Source organism: Saccopteryx leptura, chromosome 6 (genome assembly GCF_036850995.1).
Source record: "Saccopteryx leptura isolate mSacLep1 chromosome 6, mSacLep1_pri_phased_curated, whole genome shotgun sequence".
NCBI lineage: Eukaryota > Metazoa > Chordata > Mammalia > Chiroptera > Emballonuridae > Saccopteryx > Saccopteryx leptura.
This window is the reverse complement of record NC_089508.1, coordinates 51,685,242-51,713,238: the sequence shown is the minus strand read 5'-3', so window position 1 is coordinate 51,713,238 and position 27,997 is coordinate 51,685,242. Positions and strand designations below refer to the sequence as shown.

The 27,997-nt window shown below is 40.7% G+C and overlaps 1 protein-coding gene across 1 annotated transcript in view; it reads left to right on the top strand.

The window, feature by feature from the left end:
* IQCH (IQ motif containing H) overlaps nucleotides 1–27,997 on the top strand; it is a 249,284-nt gene that overhangs the window by 101,376 nt on the left and 119,911 nt on the right. Inside the window, exons 7-8 of the mRNA XM_066343622.1 lie at nucleotides 13,900–13,964; nucleotides 15,777–15,815. Coding sequence (XP_066199719.1) covers nucleotides 13,900–13,964; nucleotides 15,777–15,815 — 104 coding nt within the window. The remainder of the gene's footprint in view (nucleotides 1–13,899; nucleotides 13,965–15,776; nucleotides 15,816–27,997) is intronic.

Here is a 27,997-nt window from a genome sequence, read left to right as displayed (position 1 = left end):
TGTAATTGCTGGATCTTATGGGATTGCATGTTTATTTCCTCTACATACATTTAGAACCACATCTGACAGTGTTGTACTTTTTATTTCAACCATCTAGTATAATTTAGAAAACTCAAGAGAAAAGGGGAAGTCTACTGTTTTCACCCATATATTTGCTCACCATGTTCTTTCTTCCTAATGTTACAAGATTCCTTCTTTTATTATTTCCTTTCTATTTAGAGAATTTTCTTTAGCTATTCTTTTAGGGTTGGCATACTAGTCGCCAATTATCTTCATTTTCTCTCTCTCTTTTTTTTTTAAGATTTTATTTATTCATTATAGAGAGGAGAGAGAGAGAGAGAGATCGAGAGAGAGAGAGAGAGAGAGAAGGGGGGAGAAGCAGAAAGTATCAACTCCCATATGTGCCTTGACCAGGCAAGCCCAGGGTTTTGAACCGGCAACCTCAGCGTTTCCAGGTTGATGTTTTATCCACTGCGCCACCACAGGTCAGGCTATCTTCGTTTTCTTTTTTTTTTTTTTTTTTGTATTTTTCTGAAGCTGGAAACGGGGAGAGACAGTCAGACAGACTCCCGCATGCGCCCGACCGGGATCCACCCGGCAAGCCCACCAGGGGCGACACTCTGCCCACCAGGGGGCGATGCTCTGCCCCTCCGGGGCGTCGCTCTGCCGAGACCAGAGCCACTCTAGCGCCTGGGGCAGAGGCCAAGGAGCCATCCCCAGCGCCCAGGCCATCTTTGCTCCAATGGAGCCTTGGCTGCGGGAGGGGAAGAGAGAAACAGAGAGGAAGGAGGGGGGGGTGGAGAAGCAAATGGGCGCTTCTCCTATGTGCCCTGGCCGGGAATCGAACCCGGGTCCCCCGCACGCCAGGCCGACGCTCTACCGCTGAGCCAGCCGGCCAGGGCCTATCTTCGTTTTCTTGATGTCAGAATGTCTTGATTTTCCCTTTTATTCCTGAAGGATATTTTCACTAGATGTAGGATTCTGGGTTGACAGTTCTTTGCTTTCAGCATTTGAAAAATTGTGGCACTACCTTCATGTTTTCTGATCAAAACAAAAACAAAAACCTACTGTCAACTCAACTTATTTATCCCTGTAATAGGGTGTTGTTTTTCTCTTGCTTGCTTTTAATATTTTTTCTCTGTCTTTAGTTTTCAGAAGTTTATGTCTTGGCGTAGAATTACTCTCTTTTATCTTGTTTGGGTTTGGCTCAGCTTCTTGAATCTACAGGTTTGGCCTTTGCCAAATTTAAGATGCTTTCAGCCATTATTTCTTTGAGCACTTTTTCTAGCTTTGCCCTCTACCCTCTCTACTTCTGGGACTACAATCATACAAGGTTAGCTCTTTTGTTATAGTCTCATAGGTCTTTAAGGTCTGTTCACATTTTTCCCAGTCTGTTTTCTCTCTGTTGTTCAGATTGGGTAATTTGTTATTTCTATCTTCCAGTTCACTGACTCCTCTGTCTCTTTCATTCTGTTGTTGAGCTCACATGCTCAACTTTGTATTTAGATGATTATATTTTTGAGTTCCAGAACTTCAACTTAGTTCCTCTTTATGTGTTTTATTTCTTTGTGGAGACTTTCTATTTCTTTGCTAATATTTTATATTTTTCATTTGTTTTAAGTGTGCTTGTACTTGTTTGTGAAAGCATTTTGATGGCTGTTTTAAATTTTTGTCAGATAATTCTAAGATCTCTATCATCTCATTGTTGGTATCTATTCATTGTCTTTTTTTTTTTTCTTTTCAGTTAGGTTGAGATCTTCCCGGTTCTTTATATGGTGAGTGATTCTCAGTAGAAACTCTGACATTTTAGGTATTATGTTATGAGACTCTGGTTCTCATTTAAATCTGTTTTAGCTAGTTCCTTTGTTACCCCTATGTATGCCTTATGAATTCAAGGAATAACTCAATTAGCTGTGACCATATTATCCTGATTATATTTGCTGAATTTCATTTGCTAATATTTTGTTTACCATTTTTGTTCATATGTGAAGCAGGCCTAAATTTTCCTTTGCTGTGATGTTTTCCTTAGGTTTTAGTATCCAGTTTAGTCTTGCCTCAACTTTTCTGCCAATTGCTGTGGCTAGGACTTCTAATACTATGTTGAATAAGAATGGTATAAGCCCTGGCCAGTTGGCTCAGTGGTAGAGCATCGGCCTGGCGTGCAGAAGTCCCAGGTTTGATTCCCAGCCAGGGCACACAGGAGAAGCGCCCATCTGCTTCTCCACCCCTCCCCCTCTCCTTCCTCTCTGTCTCTCTCTTCCCCTCCCGCAGCGAGGCTCCATTGGAGCAAAGATGGCCCGGGCGCTGGGGATGGCTCCTTGGCCTCTGCTCCAGGCGCTAGAGTGGCTCTGGTCGCAACAGAGCGACGCCCCGGAGGGGCAGAGCATTGCCCCCTGGTGGGCAGAGCATCACCCCCTGGTGGGCGTGCCAGGTGGATCCCAGTCAGGCGCATGCGGGAGTCTGTCTGACTGTCTCTCCTCATTTCCAGCTTCAGAAAAATAAAAATAAAATAAAAAAAAAGAATGGTATAAGTGAACATCCTTGTCTTGTTCTTGATCTTAAGGAAAACTTTTTACTATTGAGTATGATGTCAGCTGTGAGTTTGTCATATATGGCCTTTATTAAGTTATGGTCCCCCTATTCTGATTTTGCTGAGAATTTTTAACATATAATAGATACTGGATTTTGTCAAACACAGCCAATTTATTTTTGACAAAGGTGCAAAGGCAATTCAACAGAGAAAGGATAATCTTTTCAACCAATGATAGTAGAACATTTGAGGATAGATATGTCATATTTTGACCCATACCTTGTGCCATATACAAAAATTTACTCAAAATGTACTATAGAACTAAATGTAGGCCCTGACCAGCTGACTCAGTGGTTCAGTATCAGCCCAGCATGTGGAAGTCCCAGGTTCGATTCCCCATCAAGGCACACAGAAGAAGCAACCATCTGCTTCTCCACCCCTACCCCTTCTCCTTCTCTTTTTCTCTCTTCTCCTCTCACAGCCATGGCTCAAATGATTCAAACAAGTTGGCCCTGGGAGCTTAAGATGGCTCCACAGCCTCACCTCAGGCACTAAAATAGATCCATTGCTGAGCAATGGAGCAGCAGCCCCAGATGGGCAGAGCATCGCCCAGTGGAGGGCTTGCCGGGTGAATCTGGTCAGGACACATACAGGAATCTGTCTCTCTGCCTCCCCACCTCTCACTTAATATTAATAATAAAAAAGGGAACTAAATGTAAAGCCCAAAACTGTAAAATATTTAGATGAAAACAAAGGAGAAGTCTTTTTTTTCCCTTGGATTAGGCAAAGATTTCTTAGATACCATATCAAAAGCATAATCCATAAGAGAGAAAAAATTACTGAATTTCATCAAAATTGAAAATATCTACCCTTTGAAAGACAGTCTTAAGAAAATGAACAGAAAAGTTATGGGTTGGAAGCTAATATTTCAAAACATGTACTTAATAATTTTTGTTTAGAAAATATACAGAACTCTTGAAACTCAATAATAAGAAAACAAGCAACCTAATAACATAATGAATATAAGATCTGGACAGACATTTTACCAAAAAAGGTATGTGGAAGGTAAATATGTAAATATATGAATACTTAACATCATTAGTCCCTAGAAAATACAAATTAAAACAAGTTTTACTAAATTTAAAACAATTGAAATTAGAGCAAGCTTCTTTTCTGACCACAATGGTATGAAATGAGAAATCAGTTACAAGAGGAAAATTGGAAATTCAACAAATATGCAAAGGCTAAACCACATGCCCCTAAAATACCAATGGGTTAACGGAGAAATCAAGAGAAAAAAATTAAAATATCTTGAAACAAATGAAAATAGAAATGCAACATTATGAGATGCAGCCAAAGCTGTTCTATGAGGAAAGTTTATAGCAAAAACACCTATATTAAGAAAAAAGAAAGATCTCAAATAAACAACCTAACTTATATCCCAAGGAACTGGAAAAAGAAGAACAAACTAAGCCCAAAGTTAGAAGGAAGAAACTAGCAACAATCAAAGTAAAAATAAATAAAATAGAGACTAGAAAGATAAGAAAAAACATCAGTGAAACTAAAAACTGGTTTTTTAAAAAATAAAATATAAACAAAATGGACAAACCTTTAGCAAGACTAAGAAAAAATGGAAGAAGCCTCAAGTAAATAAAATCACAAATTAAAAAGGGGAGATTACAACTGATAATACAGAAATACTAAGGATCTAAGAAACCACTATAAACAATTATAGACAAAAAAATTAGATAACCTAGAAAATGTATAAATTTCTAGAAACATAAACCTACCCAGTCTGAATTATGAAGAAATAGGAAATCTGAACAGACCAATTACTAGTAAGGAGATTGAATGAGCAATCAAAATCCTCTCAACAAAGAAAAGTCCAGGACCAGATGGCTTCCCTGGTGAATTATGACAAGCATTTAAAGAAGAGTTAATATCAACTCTTCTCCAATTCTTCATAAATAGAAAAGAGGAGGGACCACTTCAAAACTCACTTTATGAGATAAGCATTACTTTCATATTAAAGCCAGACAAAACACTGCAAGAAAATTGCTTGCCAATATACCTGATGAACGCAGACACAAAAATTCTCAATAAAATATTTGCAAACTGAATTCAATAGCACATTAAGAGAATCATACACCATGGTAAAGTAGAATTTATTTCTGGGATTCAAGAATGGTTTAACATATGCAAATGAATAAATATAATACACAGTAACAAAATTAATGATAAAATTATACAATCATCTCAATAGATGCAGAAAAGGTACTTGAACAAATTCAACATCCTTTCATGATAAAAACTCAACAAATTGGATATATAGGGAACAGATTTCAACACAATAAAGCCATATATGACATCCCCTAGATAACATTATACTCAGTGGTGAAAAGCTAAAAACTTTTTCTCTAAGATCAGGTATATAACAAGGATGCCCATTCTTACCACTTTTATTTAACATAGAACTAAATAAAGTCCTAGCCATAGCAATTAGGCAAGAAAAATAAATAAAAGGCATTTAATCAGAAAGGAAGAAGTAAAATTGTCACTGCAGATAATACTATATACAAAAACCTTAAAGATGCCACCAAAAGCAATTAGAACTAATAAATTAAATTGATAAAGTAGCAGGATACAAAATTAATAAACAAAAATTAGCTGCATTTCTGTACATTAACAGCCAACTATCTGGGACAACAAATAAATGCTTTCTCTCTCTCTACAATAAATCAATTAAAAAAGAAAACAATTCCATTTACAATAACATAAAAAATAGTAGAATACTTAGGAATAAGTTTAACCAAGGAGGTAAAAGATCTGTACATTGAAAACTACAAAATATTGATGAAGGAAATTGAAAAAGACACAAATAAATGGAAGGATATTTCATGTTGGAAGATTTAGTATTGTTAAAATGGCTACTACCCAAAGCAATCTACAGACTCAGCATAATCTTATTAAAATTCCAATGGCACTTTTTCACAGAAACAGAAAAAAAATTTAAATATTTATATGGAACCACAAGAGACTGCAAATAGAAAAGGTAATCTTAAGAAAAAAGAACAAAGCTGAAGGCACTATATTTCCTGATTCCAAACTATATTACAAAGCTATAGTGATCAAAACAGTAAGGTATTGGCACAAAAACACATATAGAGCCATGGAACATAATAGAGAGCCCAGAAATAAACTCATTTTTTATGGTTATTTAATTTTTGACAAAGGGTCCAAAAATATACAATGAAAAAAGAATAATCTCTTCAATAAATTGTGTTGGGAAAACTGGACAGCCACATTAAAAAGAATGAAAATGGACCCCTATCTTATATGATACACAAAAGTCAACTGAAAATTTAAGACTTGGCCTGACCTGTGGTGGCACAGTGGATAAAGCATCAACCTGGAAATACTGAGGTCACCAGTTCGAAACCCTGGGCTTGCCTGGTCAAGGCACATATGGGAGTTGATGCTTCCAGCTCCTCCCCCTTCTCTCTCTCTGTCTCTCTCTCCTCTCTCTCCCTCTCTCTCTCCCTCTCTCGCTCCTCTCTAAAAATGAATAAATAAAAAAAATAAAAATAATTAAATTTAAAAAAAGGATTTAAAAAAAAATTTAAGACTAGAACATAAGACCTGAAGCTATAAAACTCCTAGGAAAAAGCATAGGGGTGCAAATTCTTACAATGAATTTTGGATTTGACACTAAAAGCAAAGGCAACAAAAGAAAAAATAAATAAGTAAGCCTAAAACTTTTCAGGCACAGTAAAGGAAACCACCAACAAAATGGAAAGGTAGCCTATGGAATGTGATAAAATATGTGAAAAGCACATGTCTGATAAAGGATTAAGGTACAAAATATACAAGAAACTCATACAATTCAACAGCAAAAAAAAAAAAAAAATTATATATCCCAATTAAAAAATGGGCAAAGGACCTGAATAGACATTTTCCAAAGAATACAAGCATATGGCCAACAGGGACATAACAAGGTGCTCAACATCACTAATCATCAGGGAAATGCAAATCAAAATCACATGGGATAGCACCTCCTACCTGTTAGAATGGCTATCATCAAAAAGATGAGAACTGGCCCTGGCTGGTTGGCTCAGTGGTAGAGCGTCGGCCTGGCGTGCGGGAGTCCCGGGTTCGATTCCTGGCCAGGGCACACAGGAGAAGCGCCCATCTGCTTCTCCACCCCCCCCTTCCTCTCTGTCTCTCTCTTCCCCTCCCGCAGCCGAGGCTCCATTGGAGCAAAAAGGATGGCCCGGGCGCTGGGGATGGCTCCTTGGCCTCTGCCCCAGGTGCTAGAGTGGCTCTGGTCGCGACAGAGCGACGCCCTGGATGGGCAGAGCATCGCCCCCTGGTGGGCGTGCCGGGTGGATCCCGGTCGGGCGCATGCGGGAGTCTGTCTGACTGCCTCCCCGTTTCCAGTTTCGGAAAAGTAAAAAAAAAAAAAAAAAAAAAAAAAAAAATGAGAACTGCCCTGGCCAGATAGCACGGTTTGTTAGAGCATTGTCTGAAAGAGTTTGCTGGTTTGATCACCAGTCAGAGCACAGATTGATGTTCTTGTCTCTCTCTTTTTCTCTCTTCCTTCCTCTCTCACTAAAACCAATCAGTAATTTTTTAAATCAAATGAGATGCAGGGAGGCAGACAGACTCCCACATGCGCCCCGACCAGGATCCACCCAGCAAGCCCCCTATCAGATGATGCTAAGTCCATCTGGGGCCGCTGCTTCATTGCTCAGCAACCAAGCTATTTTAGTGCCTCAGGTGAGGCCATGGAGCCATCCTCAGCACCCAGGGCCAACTTGCTCATTGAGCCATGGTTGTAGAAGGAGAAGAGGAAGGGGAAGGGGTGAAGAAGCAGATGGTTACTTCTCCTGTGTGCCCTAACCAGGAATTGAACCCGAGATTTCCACATACTGGGCCAATGCTCTACTGCTGAGACAACTGGCCAGGGAAATTTAAAAAAAAAACTGATGAGAATTAACAAATGCCAGCAAGGATATAGGGAAAGAGAACCATTGTACACTGTTGGTGGGAATGTAAACTGGTACAGCCACTATGGAGAACAATATTTATGTTCCTCAAGAAATTAAAAATAGAATGACTGTATCATCCAGCAATCCCACTTCTGGGTATTTATCCAAAGAAAACGAAGTCATTACCTTGAGACATAGCTGTACCCCTGTGTTCACTGCAGCATTATACACAATAGCCAAGGTATGGACACAATTTAAGTGAGAGATATATCATGAGAGAGCTATAGCTATAAAGATATAAATGTAGATATAAATACTGATATACGTATATATATAATTTATAATATTATTTAGACTTAAGAAAAGATCCTGCCATTTGTGACAACATGGCTGACTCTGGAGGGCATTGTGCTAAGTGAAATAAGCAACACAGAGAAAGACAGATACTGCATGGCATTACTAATACGTGGAATCTAAAAATAATTTACACTCATAGAAACAGAGTAGGAAGGTGTTTGCCAGGGACTTAAAGGGGTGGGAGGAAATGTAAAAAGCTGGTAAAAGGATGCAAACTTTCAGCTATAAGATAAATAATGTCTGAGGATCCCATGTAAAATATGGTGATTATCGTTTATAATTGATAACACTGCATTGTATAATTGAAATTTGCTAAAAGAGTAGAACTCAAATGTTTTCACTAATATTAAGAAAAAGTTAAGTATGTGAGGTGATGGATGTGTTAACTATAATAACTAGATGGAGGTATCCTTTCACAATGACTACATATGTCAAATCACCACAATATACATTTAAAATATCTTAAAATTTTGTCAAGCTGTCAATAAAGCTGAAATTTTATTAAAAAGACACCAATAAATAATATTTCAATGAAAAAAGACAGATACACATAATCGTTTTAAAATCATAGTATGGTAACTTTATGCCAATATATTTTTTTTTATGAAATGAAAATTTTCCTAGAAAACTCTAAATTGTCAAAATTAACTCAAGAAAAATAAGAAACTGAAAGAAAACAATTCCATCAGATAATTTGAATTGGTAGTCAAAAACATCTCTCTGTTTTAAACACACACATGGACAGGTGCACACACGCAGCACATACAAATATACTGGAGGACAAGAGGCTCCAGACCTTCTCTAGGCAAGATTTACCAACTTTAAAGGATCAGGTCATTCTTACCTTATACTATTCTACAGAAAGAGGAAAGAAGGAAAGCTTACCAGCTGATTGTAGGAAGGCAGTATAGAAATTTGATACCAAAACTGGACAAAGACCATGCAAGAAAAAATAGAGAGAGATTAATTTCAGGAACTAGAGGCGAACATTCTAAATAAAAGTTAACAGTATTTTAATTCATCATGATCAAAGTACTGAGGAAGATTGACTATTAGAAATATCTAGTAATATAATTCACCATAATAACAAATCAAAAGAGAAAAGCCCAACAACCACCCTAATACATGCCAAAATGAAAAAAATCATTCAATATAATTCACATTAATGATAAAGGCTCTGGTCGCAACATGGCGACGCCCAGGATGGGCAGAGCATCGCCCCCTGGTGGGCGTGCCGGGTGGATCCCGTGGGGCGCATGCGGGAGTCTGTCTGACTGTCTCTCCCTGTTTCCAACTTCAGAAAAATGAAAAGAAAAAAAAATAAAAGTAAAAACCTCTGGGCAGAGTAGAAGTAAAAGAGAATATTCTGAACCTGATTATTGTTTTCACCCAAAACCCCAGAGCAAACACCATTCTTAGTAGAGAAACTTTTAGAAGCATTCTGTCTCTCTATTAAAAGCAGAGGCAGTTCAAGGATGGCTACTATTGAACAAACACATGCAGGAAGGCAGAGAATGGCGGGAGGCAGGGGACCAGCCAGGAATGCATGGGACTGCAGATACCAGCAACACTAAGCAGTGGTGGGATTCAAATAATGTAACAACTGGTTCTCTGCCCTAATGACCGTTTTAAGTATAAAAAAAGATACACCAAAAAGTCGTTTATTTCATGCATTTAATACTTAAATAAGAGGTGCATTCCTGCATTTAATACTTAAAAAAGAGGTACAGAAAACTAGATTATAAGAGTTTAAAAATATTAATGAAAAAGTACTAAATAATACCTGACAAAAAATAATAAAACTGTTATTTAAGATATTTCTATTTTACCTCTTTTTTTTTTTTTTTTTTGTATTTTTCTGAAGCTGAAAGCGGGGAGAGACAGACAGACTCCCGCATGCGCCTGACCGGGATCCACCCGGTACGCCCACCAGGGGGTGATGCTCTGCCCACCAGGGGGTGATGCTCTGCCCCTCCGGGGCGTCGCTCTGTTGCGACCAGAGCCACTCTAGCGCCTGGGGCAGAGGCCAAGGAGCCATCCCCAGGGCCCGGGCCATCTTTGTTCCAATGGAGCCTCGCTGCGGGAGGGGAAGAGAGAGACAGAGAGGAAGGAGAGGGGGAGGGGTGGAGAAGCAGATGGGTGCTTCTCCTGTGTGCCCTGGCCGGGAATCGAACCCGGGACTTCTGCACACCAGGCCCACGCTCTACCACTGAGCCAATCGGCCAGGGCCTATTTTACTTCTTGATTGGTGTCCTCACTTGCAAATTTTTTCACCTATGGACAGAATGAACATCACTATGGGTGCTTAGAATACACTGCTGCACAGATGAACATTAAAAATAAAAGTAAGAAATGTAAATTTGTGATTTCCACATTGGGTGGCTGCCCAGGTGTCCACCTGAGAAAGAATCCTGATTACAAGTGACATTTTAACAACCGGTTTGCCGAACTCAACAAAAAATTAGGTGTCAGTTCTAACGAACTGGTGTGAACTGGCTGAATCCCACCACGGACCCTAACTACCAGTGGCTTAAAACAGTGAGGTTCTCTGGCCTCACACATACGAAGTCAGGAAGTAGGCAGTGTAGGGCTGGCGATCCCAATCAACAGAGTTGTTAACTACTCTCTTTCTGCTTCAGTCTTTAGCCTGTTAAAAGTAACAGGCTGCCCTGGCCGGTTGGCTCAGCGGTAGAGCGTCGGCCTAGCGTGCGGAGGACCCGGGTTCGATTCCCGGCCAGGGCACATAGGAGAAGCGCCCATTTGCTTCTCCACCCCTCCGCCGCGCTTTCCTCTCTGTCTCTCTCTTCCCCTCCCGCAGCCAAGGCTCCATTGGAGCAAAGATGGCCCGGGCGCTGGGCATGGCTCTGTGGCCTCTGCCTCAGGCGCTAGAGTGGCTCTGGTCGCAATATGGCGACGCCCAGGATGGGCAGAGCATCGCCCCCTGGGGGGCAGAGCACCGCCCCTGGTGGGCGTGCCGGGTGGATCCCGGTCGGGCGCATGCGGGAGTCTGTCTGACTGTCTATCCCCGTTTCCAGCTTCAGAAAAAATGAAAAAAAAAAAAAAAAGTAACAGGCTAAAGTATCATGCTTGCCCCTCTTGTTCTAAGGGGTGTCCTGCAGATCTAGACCCTAATGTACACATCCCAGGCAGGAAGAAGAGAAAATAGTGGAAGCCCCTAGATGGGCTTCCCCGTACAACTCACTGGTCACGTGTTAGGTACAAGAAAGGCTGAAAAAGTGAATGTCCAGGGATAGGGTTAGGATTTGGGACAGACTTATATTATATACTTAGTATGATCATTTATGCTTGGTCTAAGACATTGATGAAAATTCTTTCTCAGTTGCATATTAAATGTATTTAATATTTAGGGCCTACTTATACTAAAATGTTATTCGTTGTTTATCTAAAATTAAAATTTAAGTATATGTCCTTTAAAATTCTTTTGCTAAACTAGCAACCCTAGGTGCTGGGCATATTGTTACCCTGAAAAAACTAGGGTTATAAAATCAGCAAGGAAAAAAGGAATGGCTACTTGACAGGCACATATCAATAACTGCCACAGAAGCATATAAGTGACCAGGAAGATGAGTTTTTCCTTCTGACATTAACTCAGGCAAAATTTATCTTACAGACTTTTCCAGAAGGGAAATTGAACAGCAAAACTGGAAGTACTTTAGGATACAATTTTGTTGAAGATGCAGACACATTCTTCAAATACATGTGGGACTTAAAATCTAAAGCTAAATGAAGTTATAATTTAGTGACAGAATTTTTGCAGGTGACTAAGAAAAAAATTTTTTTTTAATTTGAGATACCATTAATTACAGATTATCTATGTGAAATTACAAATCTTTCAGATCTTTTAAAAAAGATTTTATTTATTAATTTTATAAAGAGAGGGAGCAGGGAGCAAGAAGTATCAATTTATAGTTGCTTCACTTTAGTTGTTCATTGGTTGCTTTTCATATGTGCCAGACCTTGCAAGCCCAGGGTTTCAAACCGGCAACCTCAGCATTTCTAGGACCATGCTCTATCCACTGTGCCACCACAGGTCAGGCAAATCTTTTAGGTCTTTATCCTACTACATTTTATTAACATCTTACTTTTAAAAGTATGCCTGCTTGAAATTTTGTCAGCTATTTTGTCTCAGTAGAGGAATTTAACCATAAATTTCACTTGGCTGCAAGAACCTGAAAATTAAAGAGAACTGAGACTGCAGATATAGGAACAATAAGCTTTATGGGTAACTTTGTGGATTCAGAGTGGTCTGGGTGCAGGGTGTGGACTGGCCTTCAGAAGTGGAAGGACCTTGTCCAAGTGGACCTCAGGGCAGAAAAGCAGAGAGGTCAAGGCTAACACCTGTAGGCTGAAAGTGAAGTCTTCAAGCCTGACCTGTGGTGGCGCAGTTCATAAAGCATAGACCTGGAAGGCTGAGGTCGCTGCTGGTTCGAAACCCTGGGCCTGCCTGGTCAAGGCTCATATGGGAGTTGATGCTTCCTTCTCTCTCTCTCTCTCTCTAATAAAGTCTTTTAAAATAATAATAATAATAATAATAATAATAATAATAATAATAAATGGAGTCTTCATACACTATTGCCAACTGCCCAGATTCAGAGAAAGTAGTGGAGAGTCTCATAGTTAGGGAGGCTCACTGGAAGCCAGGGAAACCAGAAAAGTGATAAAACTGGCGTTGGTAAAATTCAGTGATAAGACTGGAATTCCTGCTATTTTTAAAGAGATGGCGGAAGATATTCCTTGCAGGCCACTTGAGGCAGCATGAGAAAACTGAGTCCCCAAGGTGAGGGGTTCTAAATCGTTTACTGATGTGCTGCATTTGATGGATGACCATGAGTTCTTTCTAAGATTGTTGCTAAAAATTTACAGAAGAGGGGTGGATAAGGAAGCGAGTTAAAGGAAGCCTCACTTTTTGACTCAATTAACTATTTAAATAAAGTATTTGTTCTCTTTTTTAAAACGATTAGTGTAAGGATTTTTCTCCCCTAGCAACATCAGACTTGGGCTTTTGGATTGGACAGTTCTATTTGCCACCCGACAACAGAAGGGATGTGATTTCTTTCCCAAGAATTGTATAGCATGTGGGCCTTCATGCTACCCATGAATTAGATGCTATGGACTAGATGTGTTCTCTAAAGTTTGTTGCTTAGAGATTTAATTAATTTTGAAATTTACTGTATTTGTATTATTTCCCCAAGCCACTTAAATTCTTTAGAATCATTTTTAATGACTACACAATAGACTAGTCCATTATACATAGTTATATTAATTTACCTTTTAAGTGTACTTAGCTATTTAAAGAAATCTTACAATGAAACTTTTTTTTTTTTTGTATTTTTTCAAAGTTATTAGTAGAGAGGCAGTCAGACAGACTCCCGCATGCACTGGACAGGAATCCACCTGGCATGCCCACCAGGGGGCGATGCTCTGCCCATCTGGGGCGTTGCTCCGTTGCCCAGAGCCATTCTAGCGCCTGAGGTGGAGGCCACAGAACCATCCTCAGCTCCTGAGCCAACTTTGCTCCAATGGAGCCTTGACTGTGGGAGGGGAAGAGAGAGACAGAGAAGAAGGAGAGGGGGGAAGGGTGAAGAAGCAGATAGGCGTTTTTCCTGTGTGCCCTGGCTGGGAATTGAACCCGGGACTCCACATGCTGGGCCAACGCTCTACCACTGAGCCAACCAGCCAGAGCCACAGGGAAAAATTTTATAAGGCAAATAGTACTCTCTACTTTGCCTGCTTGTACAGTGTGCTTTTTCGCCTGGGCAGTTCACTGAACGCGAGCCAACCTCATATTCTGATGGAACTGTTGTCTTCCTGCGCTCTCTGCTTTCCTTCTGAAGACAATGATCACAAATGTTCCATTGAATTGATACAAGAAATACTGAGAGTGAACAGTCAGTGGGTGACAGAGCCATTTGACTTTAAAAGTGCAAACCCAGTAGCATCAACCCAATGACTCAGCCTACCTTTCTGAAAGAGGTAACTTTGTGCCACCTCCATTCACTGCAGGAACTCGGAAACCACAGCCAATTCCAGAGGACGTGGAAGTCTCTTCCAAGCAGCAAAGATCAAAGGTATTCATATTCCCAGCTAATGGGAGAAAATTGTTTTTATATGTAATAGTCTCAGTGAGATTTTTGGTAATACACATATGTTACAGCATTAGACCTTTCACATAGAAATGAATACTACTACTTCAGCTGTTTCTGAGATGCATTTGATTTTACAAAGTGGGGATTGTTGTACAGGTAAACTCTACCATGACATTATCGGCCCTGTCAAATTATTGTGAGATGAACTAAATGGTTGGGTCAACCTATTCTGCTAGCTGGCTAAGAGTCCAGGAGCCTGGCATACAATAGCTATTGCTTTATATCCAAATTTGTGCTGCATAGCATATGTTACGGGGAGGTTTTGCTGTATTTCACTTGTCTTTAAGCAAAGGATAAAAAAGCAAGCTCTCCAATTTTGCAAATACCTTAATGAGGAAGGAGGAGAAGTTTTATATTCTCTAACATTGGGACCTCCCGGTATAACACAGGCATCATCACAAAGATTCTCCTGGCTTAAAGGTGCTGGGCTTTTGTAGCCTGCTTTCTTATGTTTATGAGCCACAGACAGACTTGTGATAATTGGAACTTTTCACCATAGAAAGGAGACAGCTGGCAGTGTCTTTTTCTGGGCTTACCCTATGTGGTTGTGTTTACAGCTGCTCCCATTAAAAAAAGAAGAAGAAGGAGGAGGAGGAGGAAAAGAAAAGAGAGAAATTAGAGAGTGGCACAGAAGAAATTAATCCCCGTGTCTACGTAGTAGATGGTTACCTGGTCTTCCCAGACCTTCATCTTTTAACGCCCACTCCTGAAGATGTTTTCACTGTATTTGCAGCCCTGGTGGGCCGTTTCCTCTTAGGAGATTTCCAAGCTGTTTATGTAGCTGCATGTCATGTGACACCCCAGTTGCCATGGCAAATATTTGTGTTTCATGAAAAATGTGGGTTAAAAAAATCAATGTAAATGGCCAAATCCCAAGACAGACAGGCCTTCGGGCTAGCGTTTGGCCTGCACCATTATTGTTTCAAATTCAGCTGTTTAACAGGCTGTGCGAAGGCCATGGGCTAATGTGCATAATGGGAACAGACGGGCACCTGTTTCAATTCTCACCGTGTTCAGCTCTCAGGTCCCCCAGTTTTACAGATAATAGATCTACAGGTAATAAATACAAAGATGAGGTTTTAAGCAGTAAGCTTAATTAAAAGCTTAAAATTTTTTTTATTATAACATTTTCTGTGGGCTAATTAAGCCTGCCTTTAATTTCCTATTGACTTCACGAAGCTTTTTCCCAATGCTAGAAGCAGTAATAGTTAAAGATTCCTTCCTGTGGTCCCAAATTGGTACGTTTCTGAACTGACTCTCCAATAAAATGTAATTATTCATACGCTCTGTGAAAGGTGCCCTAGCATGGGAGTGAAAAGGCTAAGAGAAAGACTGTAATGTGCCTGGTCTCGCGACAGGAGCCAGAACAGACTTCGGATCAGTACTGGGCTGTGTGGTGTCGCACTGAGGAGCCCTTTCTTATAAATATTTCTCCACGGGTCCCCTATAAGTGGGACTTGGCATCTGGTTAGAGTTGTTTTTGTAAATATTTACTTTGTCAAACTCTTTCTTCAAAGCAAACAGGGCCTTTGGCAAGCAGAGCACCATTGTCCTGAGTGGGAAAGGTCTTTCTGATTATTGGCTCCTGCCTGCGTGGAAAGAGGGAACAGGCCGGCCCAGCGGGGAAAGCTGGGGAGGTGGGGGTGGGGCGGCTCACTGTGCCTTCTTATTTGTTTTGTAAAATTGCCCATGAGAGTCATTTTGATTTAAGCTGTGTCTCATTCTTCATTGTAGGGGAAAGGCAAAAGTTCAAGAGGACATCAGGAGAAGAAGGTCTGTAATTTGTGTGACTAGTTGAAATTTGGGGTCTGTCACCTGATGTCCCTTCTTTTTGCTGCAGGGCAAAAGTATGGGAGGCAGGTTTGACAGCTGGAGTGGTAATAAGAGCTCTTCCACTCTTCTTTTATAAAAGAAATTACACCATGTTTTCAGGGGGGGAAAAAGATTCATTTAAAGTGGAAAAAACATTTTTTTCCTCTGTTAGAACTGAATTACTTCTCAGGCTTCAGTCCAAAAAATGCTATTTCGCATACTCAAAATTGCGCTGAATCACATCAGTCTTTAACCTCAACCTAAGATTTTTAGCTTTTAAAAGTACACTTAAAATGAAATAAAATGTAGAGAAAAATCAGTGGTCCCAGCCTGTGTATGCATATATGTGTACATTCATACACACACACACTGCATATATGATGTAATAGGTAAGAGTATGGGTTTAGAGCTAAATTAAAATAAATAAGGAAACAATTTGAAAAAATGAAATAGCCTCCACAATACAGCTAGTACATGCCAGCCAGGAACATTCTCAGGAACATTCCCCAGGGCCAGGCATGGATAATAGACGTCCTAAACTGGAAGCACCAGAGAGCTGGGTTCTCCCGTTACTATGAGAGGCACTTAGATTCTTCGTGCCTCTCTTTCACCCGACAAGTGGGAGTGACACCACCATTCTTGTAGGACTCCTGTGAGGCTTGGAGAAGTTTATGTTATGTGTGGAACTGCTTTGGAACTAAAGCACTCATATCATAATTCACTGATCTATTTTTAAGAGCGTCTTCTGGGCCTCCCTTTCTCAGTGATCCTATCAGTGTGAATTTCAGAGGGAGTTTAGCCACCCCTTTCAAGGAAAAAAAAAAGCCCACTTTTGGCCCTGGCCGGTTGGCTCAGTGGTAGAGCGTCAGCCTGGCGTGCAGAAGTCCCGGGTTCGATTCCTGGCCAGGGCACACAGGAGAAGCGCCCATCTACTTCTCCACCCCTCCCCCACTCCTTCCTCTCTGTCTCTCTCTTCCCCTCCCGCAGCCGAGGCTCCACTGGAGCAAAGATGGCCCGGGCGCTGGGGATGGCTCCTCGGCCTCTGCCCCAGGCGCTAGAGTGGCTCTGGTCGCAACAGAGAGGCAGAGCATCGCCCCCTGGTGGGCAGAGCGTCGCCCCCTGGTGGGCGTGCCGGGTGGATCCCGGTCGGGCGCATGCAGGAGTCTGTCTGACTGTCTCTCCCCGTTTCCGGCTTCAGAAAAATACAGGAAAAAAAAAAGCCCACTTTTGGGGTATCCTTATAATCCTGAAGAGCTGTGACTCCTCCAGACCACCACCTTTCTGGCCATGATTGTGTGCAGTCCTGAACCTAGACAAATTGCTCCTGGATGCACTAATCAATGCAATTAGATCCTTCCTCCAGCTTCCCTTGACTTCTTGCTGTGAGGAAATTGTGAGCTTGCTTCTGCATTCACAAACAGGATGTGCTTTGGGAATACTAAGGCATTATTTACCTGGAATATTTACAACATTTACTGTTGATTGAACATGTTCTCAGAGCGGAACACTAAGCACCTTTCATAGCCACTGAATGCTCACAGCAGCCACCAAACCTCTGTGCTGTCATTGTCCCCAGGCCCATGCAGCTGATAAGGGGTTATAGCAGATGCAGATGACACAGTGAAGTTCCAGAGTTTGTGACCTCTCCTCATCCCAAGTTATCAACTCTTCCTACGCAGTTAGGGCACTGTTCCTAAGGCTTCACATGGAATGCCTCGTTTCCACATCTCTATGCAGGAGGTACTATTATTATTCCCATTTTACTGGGAGGACCTGGATACAGAGAGCTGAAGGTCATTCAACTAGTAAGTGACCGAGCCAGAGTACAAAACTGAACTGTGTGGCTGCCAGAGCCCCAAAGCATTAGCAATTTTTTAAAAATCTCAATCATTGTCAGTGGAAATCTTTCTAAAAGATATTATCTCTGCCTTCCCAATGTAATTTAACATTGCCTCTCCAATATTATGTATACATATAACCAATTTCTGCTGTCTTTTTAAATTCTTCCCTTCAATGTCAGGAAAGTGGGTGTCACCTGTGCTCTCATATCTGCTTTTTTGGCTCTGACTTTAACAGCCTTTTCTGTCTTCTAGATCAGTTAGGCAAATAATCAAAACTCAAGAAGTTGAATGATAAATTTGAGTCAGCCAGGCTCTGCACAAGGATCCAAGGAATAAAATAATCAACTGGAGTAGAGTTTGTAGTAATTTCAAGACATCTGAGGCCTTTATTTTCAGAAATCTAGTTTAAAGGTTTGAAGTTGCGAAAATTTGCCTCTCTTCGCCCTGGCCAGTTGGTTCAGTGGTAGAGTGTCCACCCAGCACATGGAAGTCCTGGGTTCACTTTCTGGTCAGGACACACAGGAGAAGCAACCATCTGCTTCTCCACCACCCACACTTCTCTCTCTCTCTTTCTTTCTCTTCTACTCCTTCAGCCATGGCTCAATTGGAGCGAGTTGGCCCTGGGTGCTGAGGATGGCTCCATGGCCTCAGCCTCAGGCGTTACTCGGATGCTAAGCAACAGAGCAATGCCCCAGATGGGCAGAGCATTGCCCCTTAGGGGGCTTGCCGGGTGGATCCTGTTCTGGATGTATGTGGGAGTCTGTCTCCCTGCTCCCCTCCTCTCACTGAATAAAAAAAAGAAAAGGAAAGAAAAATTTGCCTCTCTCAGCAAATCTTTTTATTATTCAGGGCAGTCATATTTTCAACTATATTAAGATTCACTTAATTTTAATTAATATTTTGATAATAAAGTCTATTTTATGGGTAAAATAAGCAAACATATATTTCTTGGACATAAGGGTCTAGGTTAAATTTACGAGTGTGTTTGCTTCTGGAAATAGGCTAAAAAGGAATAGAGAGAGGATGTCAATTGTATATGATGAGGTTCTCTTATTTAAGTATATATGTATATAAATAATTTTATTTAAATGTATATAGATAATTTAAATACATTTAAATTTTATCTTATAAATTTTTATAAATATATTAAATGTAATATTTTTTAGATATTAAAATTTATATATTTTTTGTCTGCTTAAGATATATATATTTATATATACACACACACACACCCATACATATATACCATATTTCCCCATGTATAAGATGCTCCCATGTATAAAACGCACCTTAATTTGGGGGCCTGAAATTTGGGGAAAAAAATGTATTACATAAAGTTATTGAACTCAAGTTTTATTTATCTACAACAATGAGCACAAAAACAAGCTTGAAAAAGTGGGAAATGCAAGTTAAAAAAATCTATAACCACTGTATAAGACGCACCTAGTTTTTAGACCCCAAATTTTCCCCAAAGTGTTGCTTCTTATTACATGGGGAAATACGGTATATATATGACATTTGCGTTATCTAATATGAAGACCTCGTAGTACAGCATAAGTCATCTTCATGGAGCTTTCTCTGGTTTAAAGGTGCTAACTCTGTAGCTTACGTTCTTTTATTGATGACCCACAGAGATATGTATGCATCTTAACCAAAGACAACAAAAGATTAACTTACATGCATCCATGGTAGTGTTTTTATATTAATCTCTATAGTTTTCTGCATTTTCAAAACTTTTTCCAAATAAAAGAAGGAATAAAGAAATAAATAAAATTCTCGTTCCTAAACCCTACCTCTGCTGTAAAATTTCCTTTAGTATAAAAAAGAACAGGTTTGGGTGATGACATTTTAACATCAAATTTGGGGTCCTGCTTATCTTAGTCATTTGTCACATTCTCAGATTCTTTAGTATTTTCCAAACATGTACTCTTTAACCTCTTGTTAGAAAACTACAATTATTCTATAGGTAAGTTAGTTGAATATTTTAATCAAGCAACATGTATGACATTGAACCTATCACCCCCATCTAGTCTCGTTTCACCCTGTCTGCGTAAGGAGATTAGACCTGAGCAGTGTTTGAAGGAGCTTCCACACCCCTACAAGGCTCACCCCAGTTCCCACAGGGTGAGGAGAAAACAGAAGTTCCCAGCAGGTGGGCCTCTGCCCCTCACACCCACAGCCTCTGTGTTAACTGCTTCACCTACTTACTGTCAAATTATATTGTTTTTGAACAAAGAGTTCCAGGCATATATATATATATATATATATATACACACACACACACACACACACACACACACACACACACACATACATACATACATACATATATATATATATATATGAAACCACTAGGTAACATCCAACAGCAGTTTAGGCTTTAATATATGTAGTAGAGAAGTAAGCCTTCTCCTTTAAGAGTGCAGAGTACCTCCCCAGTCGGATTTGTGATTCCAGAATAATCTAGTCTCCTTTCTTGTCCTAAAGGACAAGTACCATATGATTTCACTCATATGTGGAATCTAATGAACAAAATAAACTAACAAGCAAAACAGAAATGGACTCATAGACAAAGAGCAGGCTGACAGCTGTTGTGGGGGTTGGGGGTTGGGGGGTGGAGGGATTGAATGAAAAAGAAAAACTTTTAAAGAGAAAACTCATGGACACAGAACAGTGTGGAGATTGCCAGGGGAAAGTGGGGTGAGGTGGAGGCAAGTACAGAGGGAGCAGACGGTGCTGGGGGAGACTTCACTGGGGGTGATGAACACACACTACAGTGTACAGAAATGTTCTGTAGAACTGGGCACCTGAAACCTGTATAATTTTGTTAACCAGTGTCACCCCAATAAATTCAGTAAAAAAAGGAAAAAGAGACAATGAGGTCAGACTTTGACAAGAATTAGAGCTCTTCAACCTAGAGATAGAAGATGAGATTTTTTTAAAAGTCCAAGGGAATTTTTTTCTCTTTTAGATTCACTTTCTCTCATGAAACCTCATTTAATTTTTCATCTTAATGTAAGAAGAGGAAAAAAAAATATGAAAACAAGAGGAAAATTGTGAACTTTCTTTAAACTATTCTAACTATTCTCTATCTTCTCTAATTTATTAAAAATCGCCTTCCTCACCTATGTATTGTTGACATGAAACATTTGAATTAAAATTACAGTTTTATTTGCAAAATATTTCTTATGTCATGAAGGAATTGACAAGAAAAAAATTTATAAAATTATTTTTACATCTCTTTATAGCATCTCTAACAGTACATTTTTATTATATGTAATTAACAATTTTACTTTTTGACATCAGAAAAAAAGGTTAAATTATCAGTAAGCCACAAAATAAAATCTATACTTTTTAACTTATATTTTTCATTGATAAAATTATCACCTTATTACTCATAGAAAATTTGGAAAGTTCAGAAAAGAGAAAAAATGCCAAAATATACATGAAAAGAATTTTCCATAATACCATGTTATTTAAGCATTTGGCATGTCCCTTGGTTGTTATCAAACTATGTATTCAACTGTGATTTTACTCTTTTCACTTATTTATCAAAGTCTTTACATATATGTTTAAAACTCTTCATAAAATATTTTAATGACCATGTAATATTCTGTCTGAAAGATATACCATAATTTTCTTAGTCATAATCCTATTGACATTAAATTATCAATGTCATATTATTAATAAGTGATAAAAATAATTTCCAGTTTTCCTCTGTTGTAAATAAAACTGCCATGAACATTTTTCACATTTGCACATAAATCTTTGTATTTAAACTAAATCTTAGTGGTAGAACTCCTTGATCAAAAGGTATGGACATTTTCAGGTTCAAGTAGCCAAACTTTCTATTATATTAGTGCTCCAAAACTCAAGTTGTGAGTTTGCCAATAACTTGTAGGATCATAGAACAGTTTTGTGCTCTAAACCCAACCCAAGTGGCTCTGAGCTTAAAATTTACTATTCATTTATTCCTTCATTCACTCAACTAGTATTTATTGAGTTTTTACCATGTACCAGGCAATGTCCTAGGTTCTGGGGATACAGCAATAAACAGAAACAAACCAAGTCTTTGCCCTTGTGGGACTTATAGTCTAGTGAAGGAGGTAGAAAACAAACATTTTTAGTATAATGGCAGGTTGTGACAAGTACTATGAATTAAAATAAAACAGAATACATAGTGTAGGAATAAAGGCCATGCAAAGGTGTGGTATTATGAAAATGCTGCACGTGTTCTTCAGTGAGCTGTCATCAATGGACTTTCTCTACACACAATTTTCCCCAGGAAAGTTGTTGTGTCAAACTTTACTTTGGTGTTAATAGAGGGGGTTTTTTGTTTGTTTTTTGTTTTTTGTATTTTTCTGAAGTTGGAAATGGGGAGGCAGTCAGACAGACTCCTGCATGCGCCCAACTGGGATCCACCCGGCACGCCCACCAGGGGGCGATGCTCTGCCCATCTGGGATATTGCTCTGTCACAACCAGAGCCACTCTAGCACCTGAGGCAGAGGCCATGGAGCCATCCTCAGCACCCGGGGCCAACTTTGCTCCAATGGAGCCTTGGCTGCGGGAGGAGAGAGACAGAGAGGAAGGAGAGGGGGAGGGGTGGAGAAGCAGATGGGCACTTCTCCTGTGTGCCCTGGCCGAGAATCAAACCCGGGACTCCTGCATGCCAGGCCGACACTCAATAGAGGTTTTTTGGAAGCTTCTCCTTTTCTTTTACCTATAGAGAAAATACTAATGTGACTTTTCTCGGGAAATTGGGAATCCAGGCTGCTTTTGATGCCCATCCTGTCCAGTTCCCTGTACTTATCCCTAGCAGGATCCACCCATCAGTCAAAATTTTCCCAAGTGGTCCTTAACTATGTCACATTCTCTCAGGGAATATTAGAAGGGTAGCAGAAAAGATGAAATAAATGCAACAGTAAAATGAAATGTTTCTCTAGAAAAGGAAATTTCACATTTGACTGAAAATATACTCCATCTATTTAAAGAATCTTTCTGATTTTGTCCTGTTTGATCTTCAACCAGAATTGGATCCATTGAGTGTTTTTGTTCCATAAGAATGCATCCAAGGGTGGGGATATTTTCTCCTCAGAAACTGTTTCAGGAAGACTCATTTGAATAAAGATACCTTTCAAAGCAATTTCAGAAATTATCCCTAGAAAATTGCTGCTGATCTGAGTGGCCTGTGCACTCATTTCTCTTCCTTTATATGTCACCACTCAAAGTGTTCTCTATTTTTGCCTTTTATTCTCTTTATAAAGGTTAAGGGTTCCGACTTTCACTTTTTTTTTAAATTCAGTGAGAGGAGGGGAGGCAGAGACACTCTCACATGCACCTTGACTGGGATCCACCCAGCCAGCCCACTAGAGGGCGATGCTCTGCCCATCTGGACAGAGCTCTTCTTAGCACCTGAGGCAGAGGCCATGGAGCCATCCTCAGCTCCAATTGAGCCAGGGCTGCAGAAGGAGAAGAGAAAGAGAAGCAAGAGGGGGAGCGGTGGAGAAGCAGATGGGTACTTCTCCTGTGTGCCCTGGCCAGGAATTGAACCTGGGATATCCATATGCCGGGCTAATGCTCTACCACTGAGTCAACTGCCCAGGGCCACGACTCTCACTTTTAATGGATGCTTAGGCTTATGCAGTTTCTAGGCCCTATGAACTGAGAACTGTTTTTGATTTGCAGACCCTAAAATACTGGAATATCATTCTTTGGGGATTATATCCCCATGATCACCTTTACAGCTATTCCTTTATTGTGATTTGTAAGTTGATAGGAAGAGCTTCCTTTCTAACACTCCTCTGGAAGAAGTGACTTCCCAAGGCCACAGTCGGAGCTGGTGACACACTAGGTCCCAGGTCTCCTCACTCCAAATCCAGCACTTTCCCTCCACACCATGATTCATCAGCATGTTCACAGGGGCTAGTTTAACAGGTTGCTTTCCAAATGAGAAAGAAACAACAGGTCAAGGCCATGTCGACTGTAGTGTAGGAGATGGTAAAGGAAGGCTGAGCAAGGAGAGAACAGCTTGGTAAGGGGCCATATGGGAAGTTCTGAACAATTAGGGCTGTGGGCATTGGTGGTATGAGGGCAGGGAATGACAGCGAGCTCTGTGATCTTGAGCAAGTTAGTTAACCTCTCTGAGCGTCAGTTTCCTCATCTATGGTAATAACCACAGAGACTAGATGAGGCACTGTGAAAGAGTCTTTACACATATTATGATCATCACAGCAACTCTATAGGGATATCTCATTTTCACAGATGAGAAACATTTAGGTTCAGAGAAGATCTTGTTATTAGTCAGCTCAGGCTGCCATAACTAAATACCATAGATTGGGTAGCCTAAACAACAGGCATTTATTTCTCACAACTCTGGCCCCAGCCAGGTAGCTTAGTTACTTAGAGCATCATCCCAGTACATCAAGGTTGCAGGTTTGATCCCCAGTCAGGCCACAAACAAGAAACAACCAATGAATGCGCAGCTAAGTAGAACAGCAAATTGATGTCTCTGTCTCAAATCAATAAATAAAATGTTAAAATAAAAGAAAATCGTCATTTCTCACAGTTCTGGTGAGAGTTCTCTTCCTGGTTTGCAAATGGCCCTCTTCTTGCTACATCTTTACACGGTAGAGAGAGAGATCATCTCTCTTTTATCCTTCTTATAAAGACACTAATCTCATCAGGAAGCCTCCATCCTTATGACCTAATTGCCTTTCAAAGGCCCCCCAGCTCCAAATACCATCACACTGAACACTAGTGCTTCAATATCTAAATTTTGTGGGGACACAAACATTCAGTCCATGGCAAAATGTAATTTGCCCAAGAGTACATAACAGCGAGAAAGTGTGGACTTGATTCCAGGTTAACCAGACTTCAGGGCTGACGCTCATTTCCTCGCATCCATAAAAGCCTATTGAGTAAAAGGCAAGTGACCTTCAAGATCCCTCATGCTTTAAAATTAAGACTGTGATTATACTGCGTCCCTGAATCCTGTTTAGTCAGCTAATCTCTCTAAATATTGTATTTATCTTTCTAACATTTTAGCATGCTGGGTTCTTGACATCTGTTCTATACAAAGCTTAATACATTGCAGACCCTCAACACTATTAAAGAGCAGATGGTATCCCTGATCTTCAGAGAATAATGAAGACTCATCGCTGAGGGTCACTCCATTCATGCTCTGAACAAGGCTCTCACTTAGAGCCGTAATGGCAAGAGGAACTTTTCTTTTTCATACAATGGCACTGCCTAGGCTAATTATTAATGGATACTTTTGGTATTTGAGAAACTGAACATTAGCTTACAGATTTAAAATCAATGAACAACTAAGGTCTCGCAACAAAAAACTGATGATTGATACTTCTCATCTCTCTCCGTTCCTGTCTGTCTGTCCCTGTCTATCCCTCTCTCTGACTCTCTCTCTGTCCCTGTAAAAAAAAAAAAAAAAAAAGGTAATTTAGTTTACCCTGACCAGGCAGTGGCATAGTGGTTAGAGTGTCGGACTGGGACATGGAGGACCCAGTTTCAAAACCCCGAGGTCACCGGCTTGAGCACGGGCTTATCTGGCTTGAGCACCGGCTCACCAGCTTGAGCGTGGGGTCACTGGCTTGAATGTGGGATCATAAACATGACCCATAGTCACTGGCTTGAGCCCAAAGTTCGCTAGCTTGAGCAAGGTTGTCACTTGCTCTGCTGTAGTCCCCCTGTCAAGGTACATATGAGAAAGCAATCATTGAACAACTAAGGTGCCGCAATGAAGAATTGATGTTTCTCATCTCTCTCCCTTCCTGTCTGTCTGTCCCTAGCTGTCCCTCTCTGACTCTCTCTGTCAAGAAGAAAAAGTAATTTACTGTATGTTTCACTCCATACGATGCACTTTTTCCCCCCAAAAGTGGAGGAGATAATGCCTGTGTGTCTTACAGAGCAAAAAATACGTATTTTATTAATTTTTTTTTTTTAATTTTTCTGAAGTTGGAAACAGGGAAGCAGTCAGACAGACTCCCGCATGCGACCGACCGGGATCCACCCAGCATGCCCACCAGGGGGCAATGCTCCACCCATCTGGGGCATTGCTCTGTTGCAACCAGAGCCATCCTAGTGCCTCAGGCAGAGGCCATAGAGCCATCCTCAGCGCCCTGGGCCAACTTTGCTCCAATGGAGCCTCGGCTGCGGGAGGGGAAGAGAGAGACAGAGAGGAAGGAGAGGGAGAGGGGTGGAGAAGCAGATGGGCACTTCTCCTGTGTGCCCTGGCCGGGAATCAAAGCCGGGACTCCTGCAATCCAGGTCGATGCTCTACCACTGAGCTAACCAGCCAGGGCCCGTATTTTATTAAATATTTTAACTCACCATTTGGTTCAGAATATTTTTCTTATTTTCTTCCTTAAAACTGTAGGTGTGTCTTATGGTCAGGTGCATCTTATGGAGTGAAAAATACAGTAGTCTATCCTTCTAGGCAAATCATTCTCTAAAGATATTATCCATGTTGGATTATCTCAAATACTTAACCATTTACCACCAGGAGATCTTGGTTATATCCAATTTAAAGATCCTTGGCTCCAGTTTAATCCTACATCCATATACTGTCCACATGCATGAAAAAAATTTTTTTTTTGTAAAGACATTTATCTTAGAAATACATGCCTTTTTTTCTAGAATTTTCCTCTGTAGCACTTACTTCTAAATTTTATAAGGTCATACTGGGCCTGCCATTTTGCTTCACATCTGTGACTTACTGACATACACAGTCATTATCCTGCTACCTGTTATTTGTTTTAGATTTGGAATTTCCCCCTAAATAACTGTTCCAGAAACTCTCAAATTTACCTCATTAGTGATTATACCTTGCAAATAAAGAAGAGCATTTCCCAGATAGTTGACTCTGTTAGTTAGAGCAGGAGGCGAATAATTAGGCCATGGCTGTAAGTTTGGGCTCTGTGTGGGCCAGAGAGCCATCTCCACTGGAAGGAAACAGCGTGGCTACTGCATCAGTGACTTTACATTGGGAGTGCAACACATCTCAAAGCAAGAAGAAAAGCAAGAGGGAAGATGGAAGGAAGGAGAGGAAAAGAGAGACACAAGGAAAGGAAGGGAAGGAGTGGAGGGAGAAAGGGACATAGGGAAGGAAGGAAGGAAAGAAGGAAGGGAGGGAGGGAGGGAGGGAGGAAGGGAGGGAGGGAGGGAGGGAGGAAGGAAGGAAGGAAGGAAGGAAGGAAGGAAGGAAGGAAGGAAGGAAGGGGAGAAGGAGGGGGAGAAGGAGGGGAGGAAGACAGGTAACAGTTAAGTACAGACAAGTTCATGGAGATAAATGGTAAAGAAAGAATAACAGAAGGAACCAAAACTTGAAGCATGGCATGACCTTTAATCAGGGCTCTTGTTCCTAGCAGGCTGTGAAACAGCTTTGTCTCTACCTGCTCAATGGATCTCACAATGCTGATGCACTGCTTTAATTTGGGAAGGCTTTCTCTTGAGAGACATGTCTTTTCTTGCTCTAAGTCTAAAGTGCTCCCAAGTGTGACATTCTCTGTGACAGATGTACTACAGTTATGCTTTAGCTGACTGCAACCCCATAGCTTCCCCGTGCCTGAGTGGTCTATTTGATGTCCAAGAGTGTGTGTCCTTTGAGAGCATGTCTTCACTAGAATATCATCCAAGAAGGTAGGGAGGTATAATCCCTTTGTTCTCCAAGAGTCACTGTTAAATTCTGTAACCCCACTCTCACCCCACAGCCCTTCTTTATACGGATCTGAAATGCACTTGCTAATGTAGGCAAATGCCTTAAACCTGCCCCATGAAAGACACTGTCCCAGAGACTTAAGGGTCCTCTTCTTTCATAAGCTTCTCCAAGGTTACTCCATTTTTAAGGACGGTCCCAATTCTGCATGGCTGTCTGTAAAAATAAAAATTTCAAAAAATTTTTTTAGATTTTATTTATTTATTTTAGAGAGGAGAGAGAGAGAGAAGGGGAGAGGAGCAAGAAGCATCAACTCTCATCTGTCCCTAGACCAGGCAAGCGCAGGGTTTTCAAACTGGCGACCTCGGCATTCCAGGTCAACGCTTTATCCATTGCACCACCATAGGCCAGGCTACAAAATATTTTAACATTTCCAAGGAGACCAGAGTCTGGCAAATCTCCCATCCATAGCTGCATTTCTTATAGGAGTCTTGGGGTCTTGTTGACATAGTCCACCATGGGACTGGCAGTACCAACCAGCTCCACACATGTCCATCTGTGATTATTTTCCATGTCCACTTCTCACTAATAAAGCATTGCAGTGGTGGGATTCAGTCAGTTCGCACCGGTT